At 40.0% G+C, this 21,232-nt stretch overlaps 1 protein-coding gene across 6 annotated transcripts in view; it reads right to left on the reverse strand.

Moving 5' to 3' along the window:
• The window catches only part of cdk5rap2 (CDK5 regulatory subunit associated protein 2), a 39,085-nt gene extending 20,022 nt beyond the window's left edge, over positions 1-19,063 (reverse strand). For 4 of the 6 annotated variants that reach the window (XM_080046967.1, XM_080046970.1, XM_080046966.1 and 1 more), the window contains exons 1-14: positions 18,936-19,063; positions 13,770-13,825; positions 6,819-6,880; positions 5,942-6,052; positions 5,383-5,459; positions 5,090-5,213; positions 4,584-4,762; positions 4,349-4,496; positions 4,059-4,112; positions 1,228-1,350; positions 1,030-1,149; positions 790-882; positions 388-618; positions 102-272 (exon numbers count right to left, since the gene is read on the reverse strand). In XM_080046967.1, the coding sequence (XP_079903093.1) occupies positions 102-272; positions 388-618; positions 790-882; positions 1,030-1,149; positions 1,228-1,350; positions 4,059-4,112; positions 4,349-4,496; positions 4,584-4,762; positions 5,090-5,213; positions 5,383-5,459; positions 5,942-6,052; positions 6,819-6,880; positions 13,770-13,825; positions 18,936-18,988 (1,602 nt within the window). In that variant the 5' untranslated portion in view covers positions 18,989-19,063. Of the gene's footprint in view, positions 1-101; positions 273-387; positions 619-789; positions 883-1,029; positions 1,150-1,227; positions 1,351-4,058; positions 4,113-4,348; positions 4,497-4,583; positions 4,763-5,089; positions 5,214-5,382; positions 5,460-5,941; positions 6,053-6,818; positions 6,881-13,769; positions 13,826-17,785; positions 17,919-18,935 lie in introns of those variants that run through there. The other 2 variants (XM_080046968.1, XM_080046969.1) reach the window with 2 other exon arrangements.
• Positions 19,064-21,232: the final 2,169 nt, after the last annotated feature.

Below are 21,232 nucleotides of genomic sequence, written 5' to 3' on the forward strand. Positions count from 1 at the left end.
GATTTCTCAATGGAAAAAACAAACACAACATTAATATATTCACAAAATAATTGCATGTTTTGGTTTGAAATATGTGTTTATGTTTAATGTTGTCGTGTCACCTGTAGCTGCTGTTCTTTATCAGCCAGAGTGGATGTGAGGCGCTGGATGGTGACTTCATGGGACTGCAGTTTTCTTGTGGTTTGATCCAGCAGGTCCTGGTACTGTTGCTCCAGAGCGCTCTCCCTCTCCCTGATCTCACCACTCAGCTTTTTGAGTTGGTTGGTCTGATCCTAGAGGGGCCAAATAATAATACTTTCACGCAAAAATGTATATATTTTTATAGTACCAGATGACAGAATGGGTCATTAAATACCAATACATCAAACTAGCCAACTACTGTCCTACCAGTTGTCTTACATTCAGAGCCTTGTCTCCCTTCTTCTTCTGCTGTTGCAGATCCTCCATTTCCATCTCTAGTTGGTCCTTTGCCTGCTGCAAGTCAGCCAGCTCTTGCTCCTTCCTGTCTAGGCCGCGCTGTAGCTTTTGGGCTTCGAGCACCTTGGCATGGTGGTCGCCCTGGAGTTGGGCCAGCTCGGTTTGCTTTTCCATTAATAGATTTTGGTGCTCTTCTACTCCCTGAGGAATATATGGAAGAAATGTTGGTTTTTACAATGTGTTTATTGCCGATGAGATGGAGAAAAAAAAACTTCCATATTTAAAGAGATACTGACATAATATACTGTGTGAATGTAGAGCCACACAAAGAGCAAGGAGCCAGTGGCTTGCTATAAAAGGTACATGACTTGCCTGGTATTTCTGTAGTTGGGCTTTATGTGCTGCCTCTCTAGCCTTGGATAAAGCGTCATCCCTGTCCTCAATCTCATGACAAAGCTCTGCGATCTGTGCAATACACAGAAAGAAAGACAGACAGGAAGTTGTTAGAGCATTGCATAGTAGAAGTAACATGATTGACTGCACAGGTAGCAGAAGTCTTGTCTTTGGGAACAGTTATCCCCACAATAAACAATAATGTTTAATGAACCTTACCTCTTTTTCTTTTTCTCTGAGGACCTGGGTCAGCCCCTGGATTGTTTTGTCTCGCTTGAGAGCATTTTTCTTCTCGGAGGCGAGTTCATTCTCATTCTCCTCCAACTTGCCCAACAGGTTCTGTTCACATAAAGAAGTGAAGTTACTCCAAAAAACTTCACAATCTAATAAAAAAAATATATATCTTCATCCATGTACCTTGTTTTGATCCTGGGTGTCCTCCAGCGTTCTAGTCAGGTTCTCATTAGTGCTTTTTGACTGGGTGAGATCTTCTGTCAGCCGCTTATTGCAGGACTCCAATCGGTCAAACTTGCTCTGGTTCTAAGCAAATGCAGAAAATACATGAAGGGGAAAATATTAAAACCAGCATTGTTAAGCAGTAAAACTGTGGCCTGTCACAGCCCATTACCAGTTCTATAGCTACTACAGCAATATGCCCAGCTAGAATTTCTCAAGAGATCTACCTTCACTCTCACAGGAGTGTATTCATCATCATATTCCTCTGTAAGGTCATGTAGAGACTTCAATTCTGCCGTTCTGTGTCTGGGCTTTGCTCGGGGCTTGAGGGTGCCAGTAGTATTGAACCTCTTCAGGACAGGTATGTGGCTCCCTGCAGGGGGAGAAACTTGCTGCTTGGAGATGCAGCGTAGGATCTGGATCAGGTCAGAGATGACAGAGGGCTGACCTGAAGAGCTTCGGAGCAGTGCTCTGGCCTGAACCTTTCCTCCATGGTCATCAGTGGTGGCACCATGTCTGGTAACAAAGATCTTGGGTTCCCTGAGTTTACGGTTGGGTGGAGGGTCTGGAGGATTTTCTGAGGAAAGTTCTCTATTGAGGGACTGTAAGGATGCAGAGCGACCTTTGAATCCAGGTCTTGGCAGTGTGCCCTTGCTATGGACCAGGTCAAGGTACATGCACTGAGAATGGGGGCGTGTACCTCGCAGACCAAGAGTCTTTGTAGAGCAATCAAGGCCTGCTGCAGATCCATGCCTGCTGCTCCTGAGGTTTGAGCGCACAGGGAATGCCCCTTTACCAGCGATCACATCCAGACTCACACACCTTCTCATGCGATTCGCCACATTTCCACTACCAATTTTGCTGAGCTGCTGTCCTTCAGAGGTCGGCTGACATTCAAACTCATCGTCAGGACTGTCTAACCCAGAAGACCTGAGTGGAATCCTGCAGGTTGAGCTCCCCGAGTCACAGCTGTCCAGGCCTTGGTTGTTCTTTTTGTAGATGTGGATGATACACTGGATCTGGTGGTCTTTCTCCAACAGCAGTTTCTGGATCTGACTGTTGTGTTCATCCTTTAGCTGGCTAATGCTAATGTCAAATTGTACCACCTTCTCCAACTGGAACACACATTTCCCACAGAGGAACTCTCCATGACCATCACGAGTCACCTCTCTGCCCAGCACGTGGGACAGGATGACCTGTAGCTTCCTATTCGTTGATGAGCTGAAGATCCAGCGACACTGGCTTCCTACCAGACGAACTCCACATATACGACACGGATCCCTCATGGCACCTTAGATCTTCTGCAATCACCCACATAAAACAAGTCCAAAAAGCCTCACACTGACGTACAAGTGGCGTGCATAATGGTCATGAACATGCCAAACACGGAATGGCCATATATCATGTTCTCTTACTGCATCAGCCAGAGAAGCAGAGAGGAGAATGAGGAGAGTGCAGAACACTATAAATCCTAAGCCTTTGATAATCCCTGCTCCCGCCTCTTTTCCACTCTCCCCCAACACATTCAATCAGATCAAATCCTCTTGGACTGCTGCAGTGATTTGTGTTATGGCCGGTGCCAGATCATCTCCGAGGTGCCTTAATGGGGAAATCTGAGAACTGGTGAAGACGGCACCAGACGGCAAATAACTCCTATAGACTCCATCCTTTCTGGCCATGCATACAAAAAACAGTTTTAAGATTAGAAGAGGTGTTTTCTGGCAAATCCACCTGTTTCGGTGAGAGGCCACTCCAAGTCCTGCCACGTCCCAGGAGCATTCCTGGTTGATGCATTGTCCATAGTTTTTCAAAGTATTTTGCAAATTCACACTCATTTGATCACACATTCTGACAAACACAGACAGATTACACAACGTCTTCCTTTCCCCTTTAATAAAGGACAGACATAAATAACTCTCAGAGGAGCCGTCTCCAGACAGCAAGGTAATCCAGTTTTAACACAGTGACCTGAGTTCAGACGCCAAGGCATGAAACTATGGATAGACACTGCGTAAGTAACAGCTTTCTACTCTTCATATCAACAACACAGCACGTTCTAAAAAACCCTACATATGACCACTTTCACACTGTACTGCAAAATCTCTATGTGATGGACAAGTGTAACATTTTAAGTTTTATACGATAGTTATCCATCAAACATTACACTGCATAAAATCTGCCAAATCAACATGTCCCACAGAGTCTAAAATCATATAGCTGGCATTGGAAACATAGATGTGGAAAACACAGGATTAATGTCATATATAGGACTAAGGAAAATTGAGAGATTACTCTATAGGTCACAAATATCAATCAAATTTGAAGCAAAACAAGAGATAATCAAGGAGCACCAGTAGTGACTACTTCAAACTCCCTTTTTTGCCAAGAAGACAATCCACCAAAGTCCCAACAAACAAGACTGCCCAGCCTCTTCATTGAAGCAAAGAAAAAAAACTTAAGTGTTGTTCAAGGAGGCACACAATGAAAAAGAGGAAGCCATAAAACATGCCAGAGAGCCTTTCCTGTCGTTCAACAGAAAAACATGGTCAATCCTCTGATTTCAACAGTGCCTACTTTGTGCGTACAGCATAGAGCAAAGCCTACGGCATCTGCTCGGTCGGTGAGTGTTTGGGTTTATATAACGTGAGTCGTGACACATTAATGCACAATTATACGATTAGGCTAGGAACAGGGTATGATAGAATGACGTGACAACTAGTTATATAAAAAATGTCCAGTGAGCAATTTTATGGCCTATTACAAAGAGATTTAATGACAAAATCAACACCAACCTGATGGCTGGGTGATGGTTGATCCTTCTCTCTATGTAGCTCATTTCTCATTGCCTGGGAAATAGACAGTCAAAGGTCACTTAAATGTCTATTTATATTTAGTTGATCTGAAACAAACTTTTAGTTATTTAGTGGCCAACAATGACAATACACAATACATAACATTCCTATGAATATACAGTATGTACTCTCTACAAATGGCAACAAATGATACAATAAAAAAATAGATATGTATTTGCAAAAGGAAAGCCCCTAAAGTACACACATTTAGCAAAATACAAGAGTCATACCTCAAGTTCCTGATCTTTTGTGGCGATGAGAGCAGACAGCTGTTTTACACTGTCAGCTGATGGTGCATTGGTGTCTCGGTCTGCACTTTTCTTCTGATGGATCACAGCTTCCTGGTTCTTTAAAGTGATATGGAGCTGCTCGATGATACTGGTGTGAGCAAAACAGAAACAATTAGGTCTTTATATAGAAAAACAACATCATTTGAATGTGACTTTGATGATCTCGTGTCCCTACTTGTCTTTCTCCTGCAGAGCCTGCTGCAGGTCTTGGACTAGGTTGGGGCCGGGGACAGAGGGGATGGAGCTCAGTGGACCATGGGCTTGGAGCTGCTTCTCCATGTTTATGCTCTTAAGCTTCTCCTGCTCAGCGATGCCTGCCATCTTCTCCACCTCGTCCTCCGCCGTTCGCAGACACTGACATGAGACAAAAAAGGCCAAATGAGACAAACACCAAAGTTATTAAGACAAATGCAGATTTGTATTACTATCTGCAATGGATAACTAGGTCTACCATCAGAAGAACACATTTTGGTTAATATGATCATTCAAACAACAGGAACTGAGTGATCATGATTTTTAAGAGAAAAAGAAAGCACTTTATTGGGGATGATATATGAAATTCCTGCTCTCAGGGAGTAAATTACAGCCATTTAAGTCCTTTGCCAAGTAACAAATATTTGGAAAGTAACTCTATAATACGATTTGTACTGTTTAATAGGATGAAATCATTTCTTGACTCACCTGCTCTAGGTCAGCTATCCTCTTGTTGCAAGCGTCCCGTAGTGCATCCATCTCTCTGTGAGCTTGCTCTCTCAGACGCCGGGGTTCCCCTGACTCTCGACCAGCCAGACTCTCTAAAGCTTTCCTAGAACACAGGGGAAATTGGTCTAGAGTTCATATACATGTTCACCAGCCCAGTGGGCGTCCATGTCACCGTTTTTCTTTATGTGTGTTTTTGTCTGATTTAAAAAAAATGACACCAAACGTGAATTTAGCCAACAGCACAGCAGGATTGTATAGTGGACGATACTTACGATGCAGACACGAGTAGCTCCTGTTTCTCTGCCACATCTCTCTTCATCGACTCCAACTCCACCTTCAGCTCTATGTTCTATAAACAGAAAACAGTCACTCTGTTATAGCACAAATTGCACATCTAGAATAGTCACAAAAACACTGGCACAGACGGTTCATTTCCGGTAATACATGTCAATATAATTGATAAATCTCAAGGTTTATCTTGGAGTGTGCACAAAGATAACGAACATTCTTGTATGACACTTCATCTTTCAAACTGAAGATAAGGAGAGAGACGAGCGGCTCTAATGGGACCGGTAGATTCCAAGGTTCTTAAATCTCACTCACAAAAAGAAACAATGAAAAAGGCAAGACAGCAGTTCTCAGATCACAAATGGGATTTTGGGTTGAATAAAATCCAGCTGTTGTTGTGGCTGAGGTCGTCATCTCAATTAGCCTCGGTAGGAAACACTGAGTCACATGCAACTTAAAAGGCACTGCGGGGGCCACATAAATGCATGACAAAGACATAAAGGCCAATAGACACGTTTCATACTAGAGTAAAAAATATAATACCGTTTTAAATATGTCCTCAGTGGAGTCGTCACATTTCTGCTGCATGCGCTCCTCCATGAAGTAAATGCGCAGCTTCAGGTTAAAGTTCTCTTTCTTCAGAGCTGTGATTTGCTGCAGATAAATGACAAAAAAGTTTAAATCTACAGGAAAATAACGGAACAACAAATCTCAATATAATGAAGAATAAGAATATTTGAGGCTCTGTCTCCCCCTTAATTAAATCTACTGTAGTATGTGTCTTTCTACATAATAATAATAATAAGAAGAAAACAAGGATAGGACAAATCATTTGGGTCAAGCTGTTAAGTGCTTTATCTGTAGGAAAAAGCGGGGCAACATGTTTACATAGCAAAAATGTGGTCCATGCGTCTGGCAATTGTTCAAATGAAGGGAGGCCTTCATGCTTGCATCATGTGTGTGAGTGCAGAATGTGTGTGAAGTAGACTGTGCATCATTGTGCTCCAGGCTCAGTGCAGCATACATCTGGTAATGGGGGGTTGGGTAGACAGTGAAAAGGGAGGAGGTAGAAGTCTGGACCCCTCCGTAAACCTCTGCAGCCAGGCAGCCACAAGCCAAAAAATCTGAACATGCATTCCACTCAAATGCTGAAATATAGGCTTCAGCCCATCTCAATCCTACTCCTCCACACACTTCATCACTACTTCTCCTTAAATGGTCAGTGTGGCTTGCTATTCGTCAGACTGAGGATCAGGTTTAATAAATGATAATAGCCTGTTTTGCTGTGTTTGGGTAAAGTGGACGGCATGACCTCATACAAGAAAAGTTCAGTGTTTCAATGTGTTAACAATTGACAGCAGATTACAAACGATTGAAATAGTCAGTAGTATCATAAGTGCCACTTGATAAAATCACTTACGTTCTCATAGTCCTTCATGGTGAGACATTTGATTGGGGACATCTTGTCAGGAAAGGACGGAGCTGTGAAAACAAAGTGATACATGTTCATAAGAGTCACTACACTACACAATGGTTGTTTTAGCACATATCATTTTGAAAGAATAACTCTCAGCTTTAAGGGATCTGTTTATCACAGAGAGAGAAAGAGAAATCAGAAATGTTGTCACTATAGAGGCATCAGAGGTGAGACAGCTTCTGGAAAGTTGCCCTGTTTAGACTAGTTCAAAGCAGAACCCACAGCTGATCATGTAACACTCGTCAACAACACATTTCACAACGGTAACTCCCGATTCACAAGTTTGACGACCAGAAGGGACGAGCTAGATCCTCCCCACACACTTGAATCAGTTTGTTTTTGTGTATTTTATTTATAAAATCAGATACGTTGCTTTTGTCCTTGCTGGCATTGGTGTAACATGAATCAAGATCTCTACAGATGGTATTCATTATCCTTGATTACTCGCTTAAGTCCCAGATCTAGTATCCGACTAAACTACTGAAACCAGAAGCAAGAAATAGTCTGAGACATTTAGCGAGGCAGCATCTGGAGATTCAAGATTCTTTATTTGTCATATGCACAACAGGAGACAATAGCTTGCTTACTCCTGCTATGAATGGAAACCTCAAACTTTGATTAGATTTCTAGAATGTACGTATAACTCTGGTTAATATCAACATTGGCCTTATGTTCTGAGTCTCTGCAAACCATAATTTTTTTCATCACTGGGTCCATCTGGGCACTTTAAGTAAGCATGTTGAAGAAGAGGTACAGGAAGACTTCAGCTGAATTAAGTTTAATTTCTTATCCCAACCTCAGTGTAGAGATAGTGTGACAGTATAAATACGTTAGCTGTTCAGTAGAGAAACACATTTCAGAAAGAAAACACATTGTCTGCTCTAAATGGTAAAAGGACTGGATTTATACAGCACTTTTTTTTTTACCTGATGCACTTCCACACACTCACACACACATAGGTTGGCAGGCTGCTATGCAAAGTGCTGGCCAGCCCATTGGAACTCCAGGTTCAATGTCTTGCTCAAGGACTCTTACACATAAATCCTATCACCAACTGTGGTTTAATGGACGACCTGCTCTACTTCGAGAGCCACAGCCGCTATATAACTCTGATTACTTGTTACTATTAAGGCTGAGTAATGACTTTCATTTATTTCATCACTTTTCATCAATTTTAACAAATATAAAAGTGAGGCATGAATGGCACTGTGAATATGTATTGTGGATGTATTTTGTCTTGTGTCATAACTTTACATGTAATATGTTTAACATATACAGGAATTAATTATAGCAATAATATTTACAATAACTATCAAACAAATTATTAAAAACAAATATATATATATATATATATACAATCATATGAAAAAGTTTGGGAACCCCTCTCAGCCGGCATTATAATTGACTCTGCTTTCACAAAAAAAAGATAAAAGTGGTATGTCTTTAATTTACCAGGAACAACTAAGTACTGGGATGTTTTCCAAACAAAGATTTTTTGAAAAGCAGTATTTGGTTGTATGAAATAAAATAAAATGTGAAAAACTGGCTGTGCAAAAATATGGGTACCCTTGTGGTTTTGTTGATTTTAATGCCTGTAACAGCATGTAAAACTGATGACTTTAAACGCAAAGTTGGTTGGATTATGTTGTTAAGCCTTGAACCTCATAGAATTGTCTGTTTAATCATGAGAAAATGTATTTTAGGTGCCTAAATGCAAGTTGCACTTCTCTTTGACTCTCTGCTGAAGTGAGACAGAATGGGATCATCAAAACAGCTCCCAAAAGATCTTAAAAACAAAGATTATTCATTGTCATGGTTTAGGGGAAGGCTACAAGAAGCTTTACCAAAGGTTTCAATTGTCAATTTCTACTGTAAGGAACGTTGTCAGGGAATGGAAGGACACAGGCACAGTTGCAGTTAAACCCAGGTCTAGCAGACCAAGAAAAGTGCAAGAGCGGCATATGCGGCGGATTGTGAGAATGGTTGCACACAACCCAAAGATCACCTCCAAAGACCTGCAAGAACATCTGGCTGCAGATTGTGTACATGGTTCTACAATTCAGTGCAATTTGCACCAAAACATCTGTATGGCCGGGTGATGAGAAGGAAGCCCTTTCTGCGCCCACGCCACAGATACAGTTGCATGGAGTATGCAAAAGCTCATTTAGACAAGCCAGCTTCATATTGGAAGAAAATGCTTTGGACTGATGAGACAAAAATTAAAGCGGCAACGAGTAACTTTTAAATATCTTTTAAACAGCCTCATGTTTCCTCTCATAATCATAAATTACCTTTAACAGCAAACAAGTCCATCAGTGCAAAGAAAGACGTTTTTATATAGTTTTTATTACTGCATTTGATCTGGTCGTACACCCAGTCCGATTTTCGGTTCACGCGTGCATGCTCTATGGTCACATATCCGCATTGGTCGCAGATTTCAGTGTGGCGCAGGAACGCGATTTGAGAAGCCTATGGCTCCAGGTGAGGGAAGGGGATAGGGAGACCAGATCCCAATTCACCAGATGTGGGACAAAGACTACGTTTGTGCGGGACAAAGTGCCGTTTTCTTTAGCAAAATAAACTCGTGTCACCACCGGTAATGCCAGAGACACGGCTTTCTATATTAAAAAACACTATCTTTAGATCAGCGCGCAGCAGTTAAGTTAGCTACTGTTAAACAAATAGAGTTAAGGCTGCGGCTTCACATTAAAAGCATTTCACTGGCTTCACATAAGCATTTCACTTGACAAACGTGAGTTGGCTTTTATTTTGAAGTAACAGAAAGGAAATGCTGAAGCAGGCAGCACCTTCACAGAGCCCAATGAGCCCAGCAGCCCCCCGACAGTGCGATACACACACACAGAGACAAACGGAGAGACGCACACTCACAGACTGCTGTCTCCACACAGCTATCGGATATATAGGCTACCAGATTATAAAACACGCATTTAAAAAGGGGGGCTCACTTTCAATAACAATGCGGGACAACGTCTCAATTTGCGGGACGTGTGAAAAGTAATGGAAATGCGATCTGGTCACCCTAGAAGGGGAGCGGGAGCCTTGTTTGAGACAGTTATTTGTCGTCATAATTGATAACGGGGCTGAACCATCAAAGCAAAAAAAGAAAATGCAATGAAGAAAAGTAAAAAAGGGAGAGTGATAGGCGGGTGGGAGGGCGTTGCCAAGCAACGTATAGGCCTACACAATTTCACGGAGTGAACCTAGACTGCAGTGTTTACTCCTAAATGAATGAGCGGTAGCCTACTAAAGACTCGTTCAGCTCCGTGAGAGGTGACAATGCATCAACTCATTGCAATCAGGTGTGTTTAGCACTTACTGGCATTAGTAGATGCTGTGTCACCACCACTCTCACCGAGCCGAAAAGAGTCCACACACGGACACGCACCATATTGCTTCCTGATTATTTGAATTTTGCAGCCCTGCACGAGCAAGCAAACAGCTTCACGACAGCTGGCGTCGTAATAATACTACCGCTTTTGTTCAAAGGTGTCGCCAACGTGCCGACTTACTCGTAGTAGCTTTAAGTTATTTGGTCTTTCTAAAAAGCAGATGTTTTGGTGCAAATTGCACTGAATTGTTGAACGATGTACAGATACACAATCTGCAGCCAGATGTTCTTGCAGGTCTTTGGAGGTGATGTGTGGGTTGTGTGCAACCATTCTCACAATCCTCCACCTATGCCGCTCCTGTTTTTTTCTTGGTCTGCCATGCCTGGGTTTAACTGCCACTATGCCTGTGTCCTTCCATTTCCTGACAACGTTCCCTACAGTCGAATTTGACAATTGAAACCTTTGGGAAAGCTTCTTGTAGCCTTCCCCTAAACCATGACAATGAACAATCTTTGTTTTTCAGATCTTTTGGGAGCTGTTTTGATGATCCCATTCTGTCTCACTTCAGCAGAGAGTCAAAGAGAAGTGCAACTTGCATTTAGGCACCTAAAATACATTTTCTCATGATTAAACAGACAATTCTATGAGGTTCAAGGCTTAACAACATAATCCAACCAACTTTGCGTTTAAAGTCATCAGTTTTACATGCTGTTACAGGCATTAAAATCAACAAAACCACAAGGGTACCCATATTTTTGCACAGCCAGTTTTTCACATTTTATTTTATTTCATACAACCAAATACTGCTTTTCAAAAAATCTTTATTTGGAAAACATCCCAGTACTTAGTTGTTCCTGGTAAATTAAAGACATACCACTTTTATCTTTTTTTTTGTGAAAGCAGAGTCAATTATAATGCCGGCTGAGAGGGGTTCCCAAACTTTTTCATATGACTGTAATTAAATAAGATCCTGAGGGACCAACGAAAAATGAATAAATAAACATAATGTAAAAAGGGTAGGCGCAATAAGCTAAGGCTTCAGCATACACCTTTTCGATCAATACTATTTATAAGAAATTAATATATAAATTACGATGACAACTTTGTGTTATTTTGTGTGTTTTTTATTTTTTTAACTTATGTAAGTAATGTTGTGAATATGTTTTGATCGAAATAAACTGAAATAAATAAATAAATTTAAAAAGAAATGTTTTACGTAATTATTATTTTTTTTTTTTACTTTTCTTTTGGTACTGATACCAAAGGAATACAAGTTTCATTACCTTGCTCTGAAGAACATAAACATGTTTTTTCTACAAAATAAGACAGAGTTCCCAAATGTCAAGTGTTGTTTGGTACACTAGTCATGAGCTGATACTATTAATCAATTAAACATCAACATGATAAAAAAAATAATGGAAACTACTGTAGGGGAGAGTGGCCTAAATTGTGCCACTTTTTACTCAAAGTGATTTTAAAGTGAGGCCTTGACAGTTATATCTCCAACTCAAATATGTACATATATTTCATGATGTGGTGCATCCTTGGCAGTAAAAACTTTGGATCTGGAATAAACTGTTTAAGAAATATAGCTTTCGGAAAAAAAGTTGTCTTGTGGCACAACTTGCCCCCGGTGTGGTGTAAGTTGTGCCACAAGAGAGAATACCATGGGGTAAATTGTGCTATTGATATATATCTCATAAAGTGTAATGCAAGACAAATCCATTAGTCAATCACTTATTTAAGGTTTATTTAAAAGTAAATAAAGTAAATATTTTGCAAAGATTGAAGGCCAATTTTCTTAAACAAGGCCTAGCAGATCTAACGGTTTTACCTGCAAAGCTCACAATGACAAAGTCACCATCATCATCTTTCTGGCCATCTGAACTCTCATCAGTGGTGTCGTTAAGTGGAATGGAGATGTCAGTCTCTTCTGAGCTACTGTAGACAGTCACTTTCTTTTGGTGACCAGTGTATACAGCCATGCCAATGGTACAACTCTCAGAAATGTACTTTGCACTTGCTGCTCCGCCCTTGTAGAACCAACTGCCCCCTGGCATATGCGATTCCCTCTCAAAACCCATCTGTACACCCTGGTTTTTCCTCCCCATTAACCATTTTACCTCTGCACTACTATCTTTGTTTATATGTGGATGTCTGGGCTTTATGCCTTTTATTTTTGTTATTGTTATTTTACCTTCTTTTTTTACCCACTCAATGCACTATATTCAGCACTTTGGACAGTGCAAACTGTTATAAATGTGCTTTTATAAATACATTTTACTAACTTACTTACTTATAACTCACCCCAGGCCCTCTGGCACAAATCACCCCAACCCCAGAATTTTGGTTGATAAGCATGATGCAGCAGTTTAGGGCTGACATCGTGCTAATTATATAGACAAAAAGTGTAGAATACTAAAGCACTAAAACATATCAAATGTTTTCAAACGTGTCTATAATTGTTCAGACACAATAATCAAAAAACCTTGATCATGGAAATTTTACTTTGAAAGGCAAAACACTTTTTTTTTTAGCTTAAATGTGCTTATATTTAATTCCATGTTTCTCCCTTCTTTACAAGATGAGTCAAATGGATGGCTCTTCTTAAATATGTGGTCACATTTCCAATTTCTTCTATGGTTTTCTAGAAACAAGGGGTGGCACAACTTCCCCACCGGCACAACTTAGGCCACTCTCCCCTATATAGTTTTGATGATCCAATAATCATTTTGAATCATTTTTCAGTTAACACCAAAAACTTCCTGGTTTCTCCAATGTGAAGATGTTCTTCTTATCTCGTTTGTATACCAATGTAACCTGGTATCTTTGGGTTTTACAGCCCTAGTCTAGACAGATATGCTAAACAGCTTTGTCTAAATAAAAGTGTACACAATTATTCAAAATTATTATTATTCTATTCTTTAGTACACCAAATAATTATTGAAATCCGAACAAGTATGTTCTAAAATCTTAGAAAAAAATGGCTATTACACTAGAGGTGGCCTATAATGGTTTCAAGGTGAGGTAAAATCTTTATATCATCTCAATGTATACATTCATTGTCACATCGCCCAACACAACTATTCAGTGTTTTTCTGTATGAGAAACTTTGTTTTGGTCCCTTTCTAATCTATAATACGGCTGGTATCAAAAGATTTGTAAATGAGAATAATTTCTACCAATTTAGTGTGCCAGTGTTATAATGCTAAAACCATGTTACCTTTTACCTTGGTGTCTCTGTGTTTGTTCACAAGACCAATTTGACATAAAGCCACAGATGTTGAGCTATGAATCAGTTGTTTGCATGACATGTTGTAGCTTTTAGATTATTGTTGGTGCAATACAAGAGCTTGACAATGAGTTAGTCACCGGATTGGCTAATTAACATCATCCAGCTAATCCCTTATCACAGCTTTGTTGACGCAGCAGGGGGGAGGTCACAGCAACGATTCAACAACCATATTAATTAATACACAGGAGAGGCACAACCTGAGCAAAAATAAAATATAGAAAGAGAGAACAATAGAAAGTCTTACTGTACCTGTCATGCTGTCTGTGGAATAATCTCCAGCATCTATGGAATCTGGCAGTCTGCAGCTGGAAGGAAAATCATTGTATTAGCAATGCAGCCTAGTAGTTACTATGAATATATTCGACAGGGGATCATACATAGAATCCAAATTCAACAAAGACCCATTTACATTATTTAAAATCACAGGAACCAAGGCAAGCTCTGCTCTCCATCTCTGCTCAATGCACACACACATATGCTGATTATGGTTTTCAAATAACACAAATGTGTGTGTGTGTGTTTATGTATTACTCACGCTGGCCAGTTCCGCTGAGCCTGAAGAACGCTCCATAAATAGCTTAAGAATGACTCTCTACTTCATTTACATCCATCCACTCTGGCAGAAACCCTTTCAGTGTATGTGAGTGTGCGTGTGGGTGTGTATGCCAGTGTGTGTGTGTGTGTGTGTGCAAGCAAGCGTGTGTGGAAGTGTGCGTGTGCATGTGACCATGTGCCAGTGGCAGCCTAGCGCTCATGTTCAGACAGACAGGGGGAGGGCAAACAGAGAAACCAGTGGCTGGATGGAGAAGGCTTTTCTTTGGGAGACAAGTGGACTACTGTGGCTTCTGATAAGCTAAGCATCACACAGCGATGGGACAGTGGCGTCACTCACAGACACCACCATACACAATGCACCACACATCAGCAACACACAGATGGACCACAATAATACAAGGAACTGGGGTTGTACTGCCACAACACAACATATCACTTGCTTGTAAAATGCATTAGTGTAATTGTTTTCCTGACTTGCAAGGGAAATGAGTTGACTTGCATAAACAATATGATGAACGATTTGGGTCCAAGCTCATGTCTCTCAAACCTTGACCCCTGTAACTAAGAATATATAAGTACATCATCTTATAACATTATATAACTACATCCCCGGGCAGTGGAAGCACTCCACTCTGCTGCTTCTCCTCTTGTATATTCCTCAGCACAGATCTGCAGTTCCAGCATGATTTGCTTATACTTCATGTCCATTCCACAATACTCATATTGATATCTATTATTTGTATATTGAATTTAACATAATAATAAGAATGAAAAATGTACAATAAAATGGCATTAATAAAACAGACGCTGGGTTTTTGCCTTGCTGTAATTACAGGGGTTGACACTAAGGTTTCAAATGCACTTGCCCATAGGGCAAGTACAGGTAATGTTTTACTTGCCCGAATGTTGTGTTCACTTGCCCAAAAAAAACTGTTAAACAATGATATATACAGTATAGGCTAATTGAATTATACATTTTAGCGATCTCTTATCTCTTAAATGCAAACACTGCTTACTAGTCTCATCCTGACCACATAAAACGAACAACAATTCATATAAGCCTATATCATGACATCACACACTACACCAAGCGCTTGGTCCTGCTGCAGCATCGTGAAAGGGCCTCTTTTTGCCATGCACCTTGCCCAGGGGCTCAGAAAACTCAGTCTAGCTCAGAGTCAAGCTGAATGTTAGCTTCCACAGAAAATGTTTTACTTATTTAAAACGGTCACATTGTGCCAAAAATTGATCATGTGCCATAAAATTATTAAAGTCCACCATGTTAAAGCTATTGCCCAGTTATACTGTAAGTAAGGAGGGGGATCATTAATTTCTATTCATATTGATACCATTATAAAGACTCCACAATCCAAATCTTTATCGATACCTTTCTATTATTTTGTTTAAAGAGAACTGGTATTATTGCTTTAATTGCTTACAAGATGAGCAGAGCTCAGGATAGGACTTTAAGCAGGTCATAATTCCATATTTAGGCCTACTATTTAGTTTATATTGCTGGGAAAACAAGTTTTTTACCCAAACTGTAGGCTATTATTCAAGCTTCCCGCGAAAAACTCAAATTTCTTATTTTCTTGATGTTACATTTGAACACATCATGATGTCATTTTATTGACCTTTGCCTAATAATCATTTTACTGAGCCGACCTGAACACATCACATTTGAACCGTTTGCGATTTTTTTTTAGCTAACTAGGTCTTATCCTGCAGATTTTAATATGGATTTAAAAACTATCCGATTTTTTAACTGCGGGACTTGTCACTTGCTACAGTCTCTCGTTTGTTGATCACCGCTGCATTGAATGAATGATGAGACGGTGCGGAGCCCGTCTGCAGCGGCAGCGGCTCAGCAGACAAGAATTTTTTTTTTTTTTGGAGACGGAGCGGGTGGAAGGAGTTTCTTCAAGACAGTCGAAGGTAGAACACTTTTACAGTCCATGATGCGGTCCAGTGATGGAATAATACGCTGAAGTAGGCCTAATTAGATGAAGATGACCCGACTCGATATTTAAAATTATATAATGTGACCTAGCCTACTGGACTCCATAGCGGTATCGATAAGCTCAAACGTTAATGATTTCTGGGTTTTGAATATAGCGGAACCAGGTCCGTAGGATAGAGCCGGCTTTCGGAACGTAGACAGCGAAACTGCGCGCACACAGGCTGTGTGTGTGTGTATAGTGTGTGTGTGTGTGTGTGTGTGTGAGAGAGAGAGAGAGAGAGAGATCGAGTGCGAAAGAGCGACCGTGATGCTGCTGGCTGCCGCGCGCAGCTGCTCAATTGCGAATATAGCCGATCTATTTTGTGTGAGTTAGCGGGGGAAAAAAATGTTTTGCAGACTGTAAAACACATGAATACATAGCCTAGACTACAGCCAAACCCTCTAAAATCCACTTGCCCGTCAGGGCAACCAAGAAGCAATCTCAACTTGCCCAAACATTATTTTCAGTTGCCCCGGGCAAGCGGGCAACCGTTAGTGTCAACCACTGAATTATCACTCGACATAATAAAATAATAAAAAAGACGACATTTCTATAGAAAATTAGACAAATCAAAGTATGACTATTAATCCATTTTGTCCAGTCACATTCTTTTTCCAGGAATTCAGTGACTTTAAATATCTCGGTCAGAAACAGTGTTAACCTTTATAACACTGCTCTTCCCCATCATTGTTTAGCTTTGACACCTGACACAACAAAGTAAACCAACATTAGGAAGTGGAACATAATAACCGTACATTATAGCCTGGAAAAGAAGATACGATGCCAATAGAAATTGTGATACTGCATTGGAAATTCACAGCATTGAATCACAGGGTATGAAACTAGGCTTTTTTTGTACACAAAGAAATATTCACTATTCTGGACTTAGTCAAACATACTTGTCACACTAAATAAACAGGAGGAACATGTGCAGCAAGAGCATAGCTATCCTAAAAATGTGTTGCCTTTATACAGTTACATCACCGTAGTTTCACATGCCAAGCGAAGCAACCCCTTCCTGTGTTAACGGGGAGGAAGCACTCTACAACAAGAGCCACTGAAAAAACAGCTAATACTAAACTTCTGAGGCCATCTCCATAGAAGCCGTCTTAAATAATAGATGACAATAAAACACGTCTGTGTCAGTGTTATTGACACAGTTTTGTCCGGGGCTGAGTTTTTTGTAGTAATAGCCCTGCAGCACCCAGTGGAAACAATGTAAGAGCCTGTAAACAATGACTTCCTCTTATTTTCTCATTTTGTTCAAATGCCAGTGACAAAAAAACAAACAAAAAAACATGAAGGCAGCAAAGCTCAGAACAATATCACAGACAAAAGTAGCTCATGAAAAACAACAATAACTGAAGCCCCTAAATAGTAAGCAAATAGTGTACAAAGTCAAGAGTCAAGTGAGCCAGGTCGCCGAATTACCGAATAAGTTATTCACACACCGCACATATCAGCTAACATCTTGAATTACTGAGGCACGCGCACCACCTGGATGGTCGCTTAAACACAAGGCACAGCTGGGCTAGGTCGTTTAACTAGGAGACGAACCAAGGACACGACAAAAAACTACAACACAGAAACACTATAACTAGATTTCCTGGGGAGCAGGACAGCTATAGACTAGCTATTACGACAAATATTATCCAAATATAGCACTAATAGGAGCAGCTAGGCGATGATAATAATACAAGCTTCACCTACCACATTCAAATGGTTCTCTCCTGTCACGGAGAGCACGCGGGAAAAACAAAACAAATATTTGACACGTTAACGCAACATCTTTGTATAATGGGTGCAGGGCAGGGAGACGTCGCTGCCTCAGCCTCAACCCCGCAGCAAAAAAGCTGGCTCTGATAGTTTCCGCTTTCTTTCACTCTCTGTATGACAGTGACAGGTCGTCAAGCCGACCCACAACCACGCAGCAATATCTCTCAGCAACATCCAATGAGCTGAATATGATTTATTACTGTGAAAGCTATTGATAGTCTATGCGTGACAGGCTCTCTGTATGCACCAGTGCTTCAAGCCTACTGCAATTTGGGTAAAAGATGAGTTTTTGGTCTCTTAATTTTTTCAGTCTCTGTTTGTGAAGTGAAACTGCTTCAGGTAGAGATTTATTTTAAAACAGGGCGCTGGTTTTGTACAATATGTACATGGTTTCCGCGATTCCTTAAATAAAAATAAATTTAACTAAATTGAATGTATAAAGAAAACATCTGTAATAAGGTTTTTTGACAGGCCTTAAACATTGTTTACACTAGGAAGTAAACGTTACTTTTTGGGGAAAATGTGCACTGATCATGCTGTAACAAAACTACAAAACAGACCTAAGAATTCATGTTGAATGTGAATGAAAAAAAGTACTTTATAATTAATTAAGGGCTTCGAATTTTCTATCATGTATTTACACATTAAGAAGAAAATTGTCTATGTAGCTTCTTAGTCAGCTAATTACTAACGGCAGTGACTTTTCCACCCATTTATAACGTGTTAGTTATAACCCACCTGTTATTTTCACACTTTGTAAACTATATGTGACATTTGACAGTTATGTGATGGGTGTGATCATCCAAATGTCAGATGATGAACCACCAACGTACCAGCAGGAATATAAACAACAGTCATTTATGTTGGCTTTAACGTTGTTAACGTATGTGCAATAAATATGATATTTAACGTAGCTATTGACTGTTGTTACACCTAACTTAATCCAGTACAGCGTCAATGTTATATGAAACATATGACAACTTAAATGCTTCAGTGTTGTTGTTCCAGTTATTAGTCAGAGCCCGTGTAGCGGTAACTAGTTACTGCTCTCGGATTAGCGTTAGCTCGCTAGCTTGGCTCTTACCTTCCGTTTATGTCCACTGGCAGCGTCAAATCGTCCCCCAAGACAGAATCCATGATAGTGCTTCTATTATGTTATGTTCTTTTCTGAACAATAAGACATTTTACAGACTAGACGTGGTGTAAACTTCGACAAGCGGGACGGAATTCAAAATAGTCCAAGCTACCGCCATCATGATATGGTAAACGTCACCATTGTGCACGTTGAAATCTGGCGATGCCTTCAGGCTCTGTAAGAAATATTAAATGTACGACTATAACACAGTAGATCCGTTTTAAAGAAATGATTGCGACGATATGATTTTAGAAAAATACAGATTGCATATTTTAATTGTTTAAAGAAATGTCTTGATATGTGTTCCTAATGGTGCTTAAATTAAAATGTATTGTTTACATTTTTAAAGTTAGACATTTCCGAGTAAATGAAAGGCAGCATAAAACTGGGTGGATGCAGGGACAAAGCGATTGGCCAAAACAAACACTTTGGGGCGGGACATCGAGGCTCAAAAATAAAGACGCTGTCGGGTTGAAGAATTTACTGTGGGATCCAGCATTATATCATGTTACCGCCTATGACAACACATTTTTAAAGAAAAAGGTGTTTTAATCCATGCCTCCTTGACATATAAAGATAATCACGGTCAGAAAGAAGACATGTAACATTATGCCAATAAAGAATACCAAAACTGGATGTATAAATAAACCACATAACTAGATAGTTTACAAGATTTTGACATTGAGTTTATTGTCCCTAAGGGGGGATTATTTTTCACAGAGAGGGTGTCATGCACATTAAAAAAATATAAGTAAATAAATAGGACTTCAGGTCATTGCATCATGTTCTGATTTAAACTCTCTTTGTGTGTGTGTGTGTGTGTGTGTGTGTGTGTGTGTGTGTGTGTGTGTGTGTGTGTGTGTGTGTGTGTGTGTGTGTGTGTGTGTGTGTGCGTGTGTGAGACATATTCTTTAATGCCTGAACATAATTGTATAGGCCTACGTGTGATGGGTGTGTTGCATGGAATAATTAACAGTCTGGGTTTTTATCACCCATTTAACAAAGTTCAGGAAAGGGCTGAAACATCTAGCCTACTGTATTTTAACTTCGTTGGCGCCGTTAACAGATGGTTCAACCGCTCATTAAATTTATCCGGAAAACAACAGTGACATCAAGTGGTATAACTTTGAATTTCAGCCAGTTTTACAATTAACTACTAGAGTGTGAGATGATCATACAATTTTGTTTTACTTTATTAAAATATATAATACTGTAATGTCATGTGCATGTCAGTGATATAGTGTAACCTTGCTGATTAGATGCAGTGTGTTAGTTAAACCAAACCAATGTGCCTTTCACCTTTGAGCAGTTTTACAAAGATGAAGTTCCCCCAAACTTGTTTATGTGTTTGACACACACACACACACACACACACACACACACACACACACACACACACACACACACACACACACACACACACACAAACTTAACATTTAGTGTCCATGTGAAGCACATCATGATGACTATCATTAGGAGAGTATGTGAAACACCCACCACTAATTGTCTCCTTTAGCTGTCTTATCCAAAGCACGATCACCAAATGAGAGATCTTTGCAATGGCTCCGAGGGAGGGGCAAGCCTCAGTTTACTATGTGTCAATTGGCTTTGATAAATTGGTTAATTGCAAATGTATTAGGGGATTTGCACCAATCAAATACAATAACAACATCAGAGAGTCCTGCCTTTTTAGATAATTGTGTGTCCCTCTAATGTAGAGGGGCCCTATTTAATTTTTGAATATATTTAAAATAGCATTAGTTTCTATGTTTATTTTGTAGTCACATAATATGCACTTCATGAAGTCTTACTCGTGCATAAGACTCGAGTACTGGTTGCAACAGGGGATAAACATATTCATAGGGAAGAAGGTGTCAGTAGATGCCCAACAGCAAAAAAAAAAAATTCCCATGGGCTCCTAAGAAGTTAATCCAGCCATGGGCCCCTCCCACTCTTGTCCACTCCTTCGCATACAGTATTTGAACAAAAACTTTCTTAGATATGGAGGTCTGAGCTTCTGTAGTGACTGTTACGATGTGAATCAATTGGAGATGACTTTGAGGAAAATGTAGCCTACACCTTATTCATATTCAGCCATGTTAAAACTATATTTCTTAATGTTGCGTAAAACCACTGACTATCCAGCACAACTCTTCATGTGTAGTTACCATCTTCAAAAAATATTGTAGAAAAACTTGCCCCCTTTAAGTCATTCAGTAAGGCCATAAATATCAAGATCATGCATG

The sequence above is a fragment of the Ammodytes marinus genome (genome assembly GCF_949987685.1).
Source record: "Ammodytes marinus genome assembly, chromosome: 18".
Lineage (NCBI taxonomy): Eukaryota > Metazoa > Chordata > Actinopteri > Uranoscopiformes > Ammodytidae > Ammodytes > Ammodytes marinus.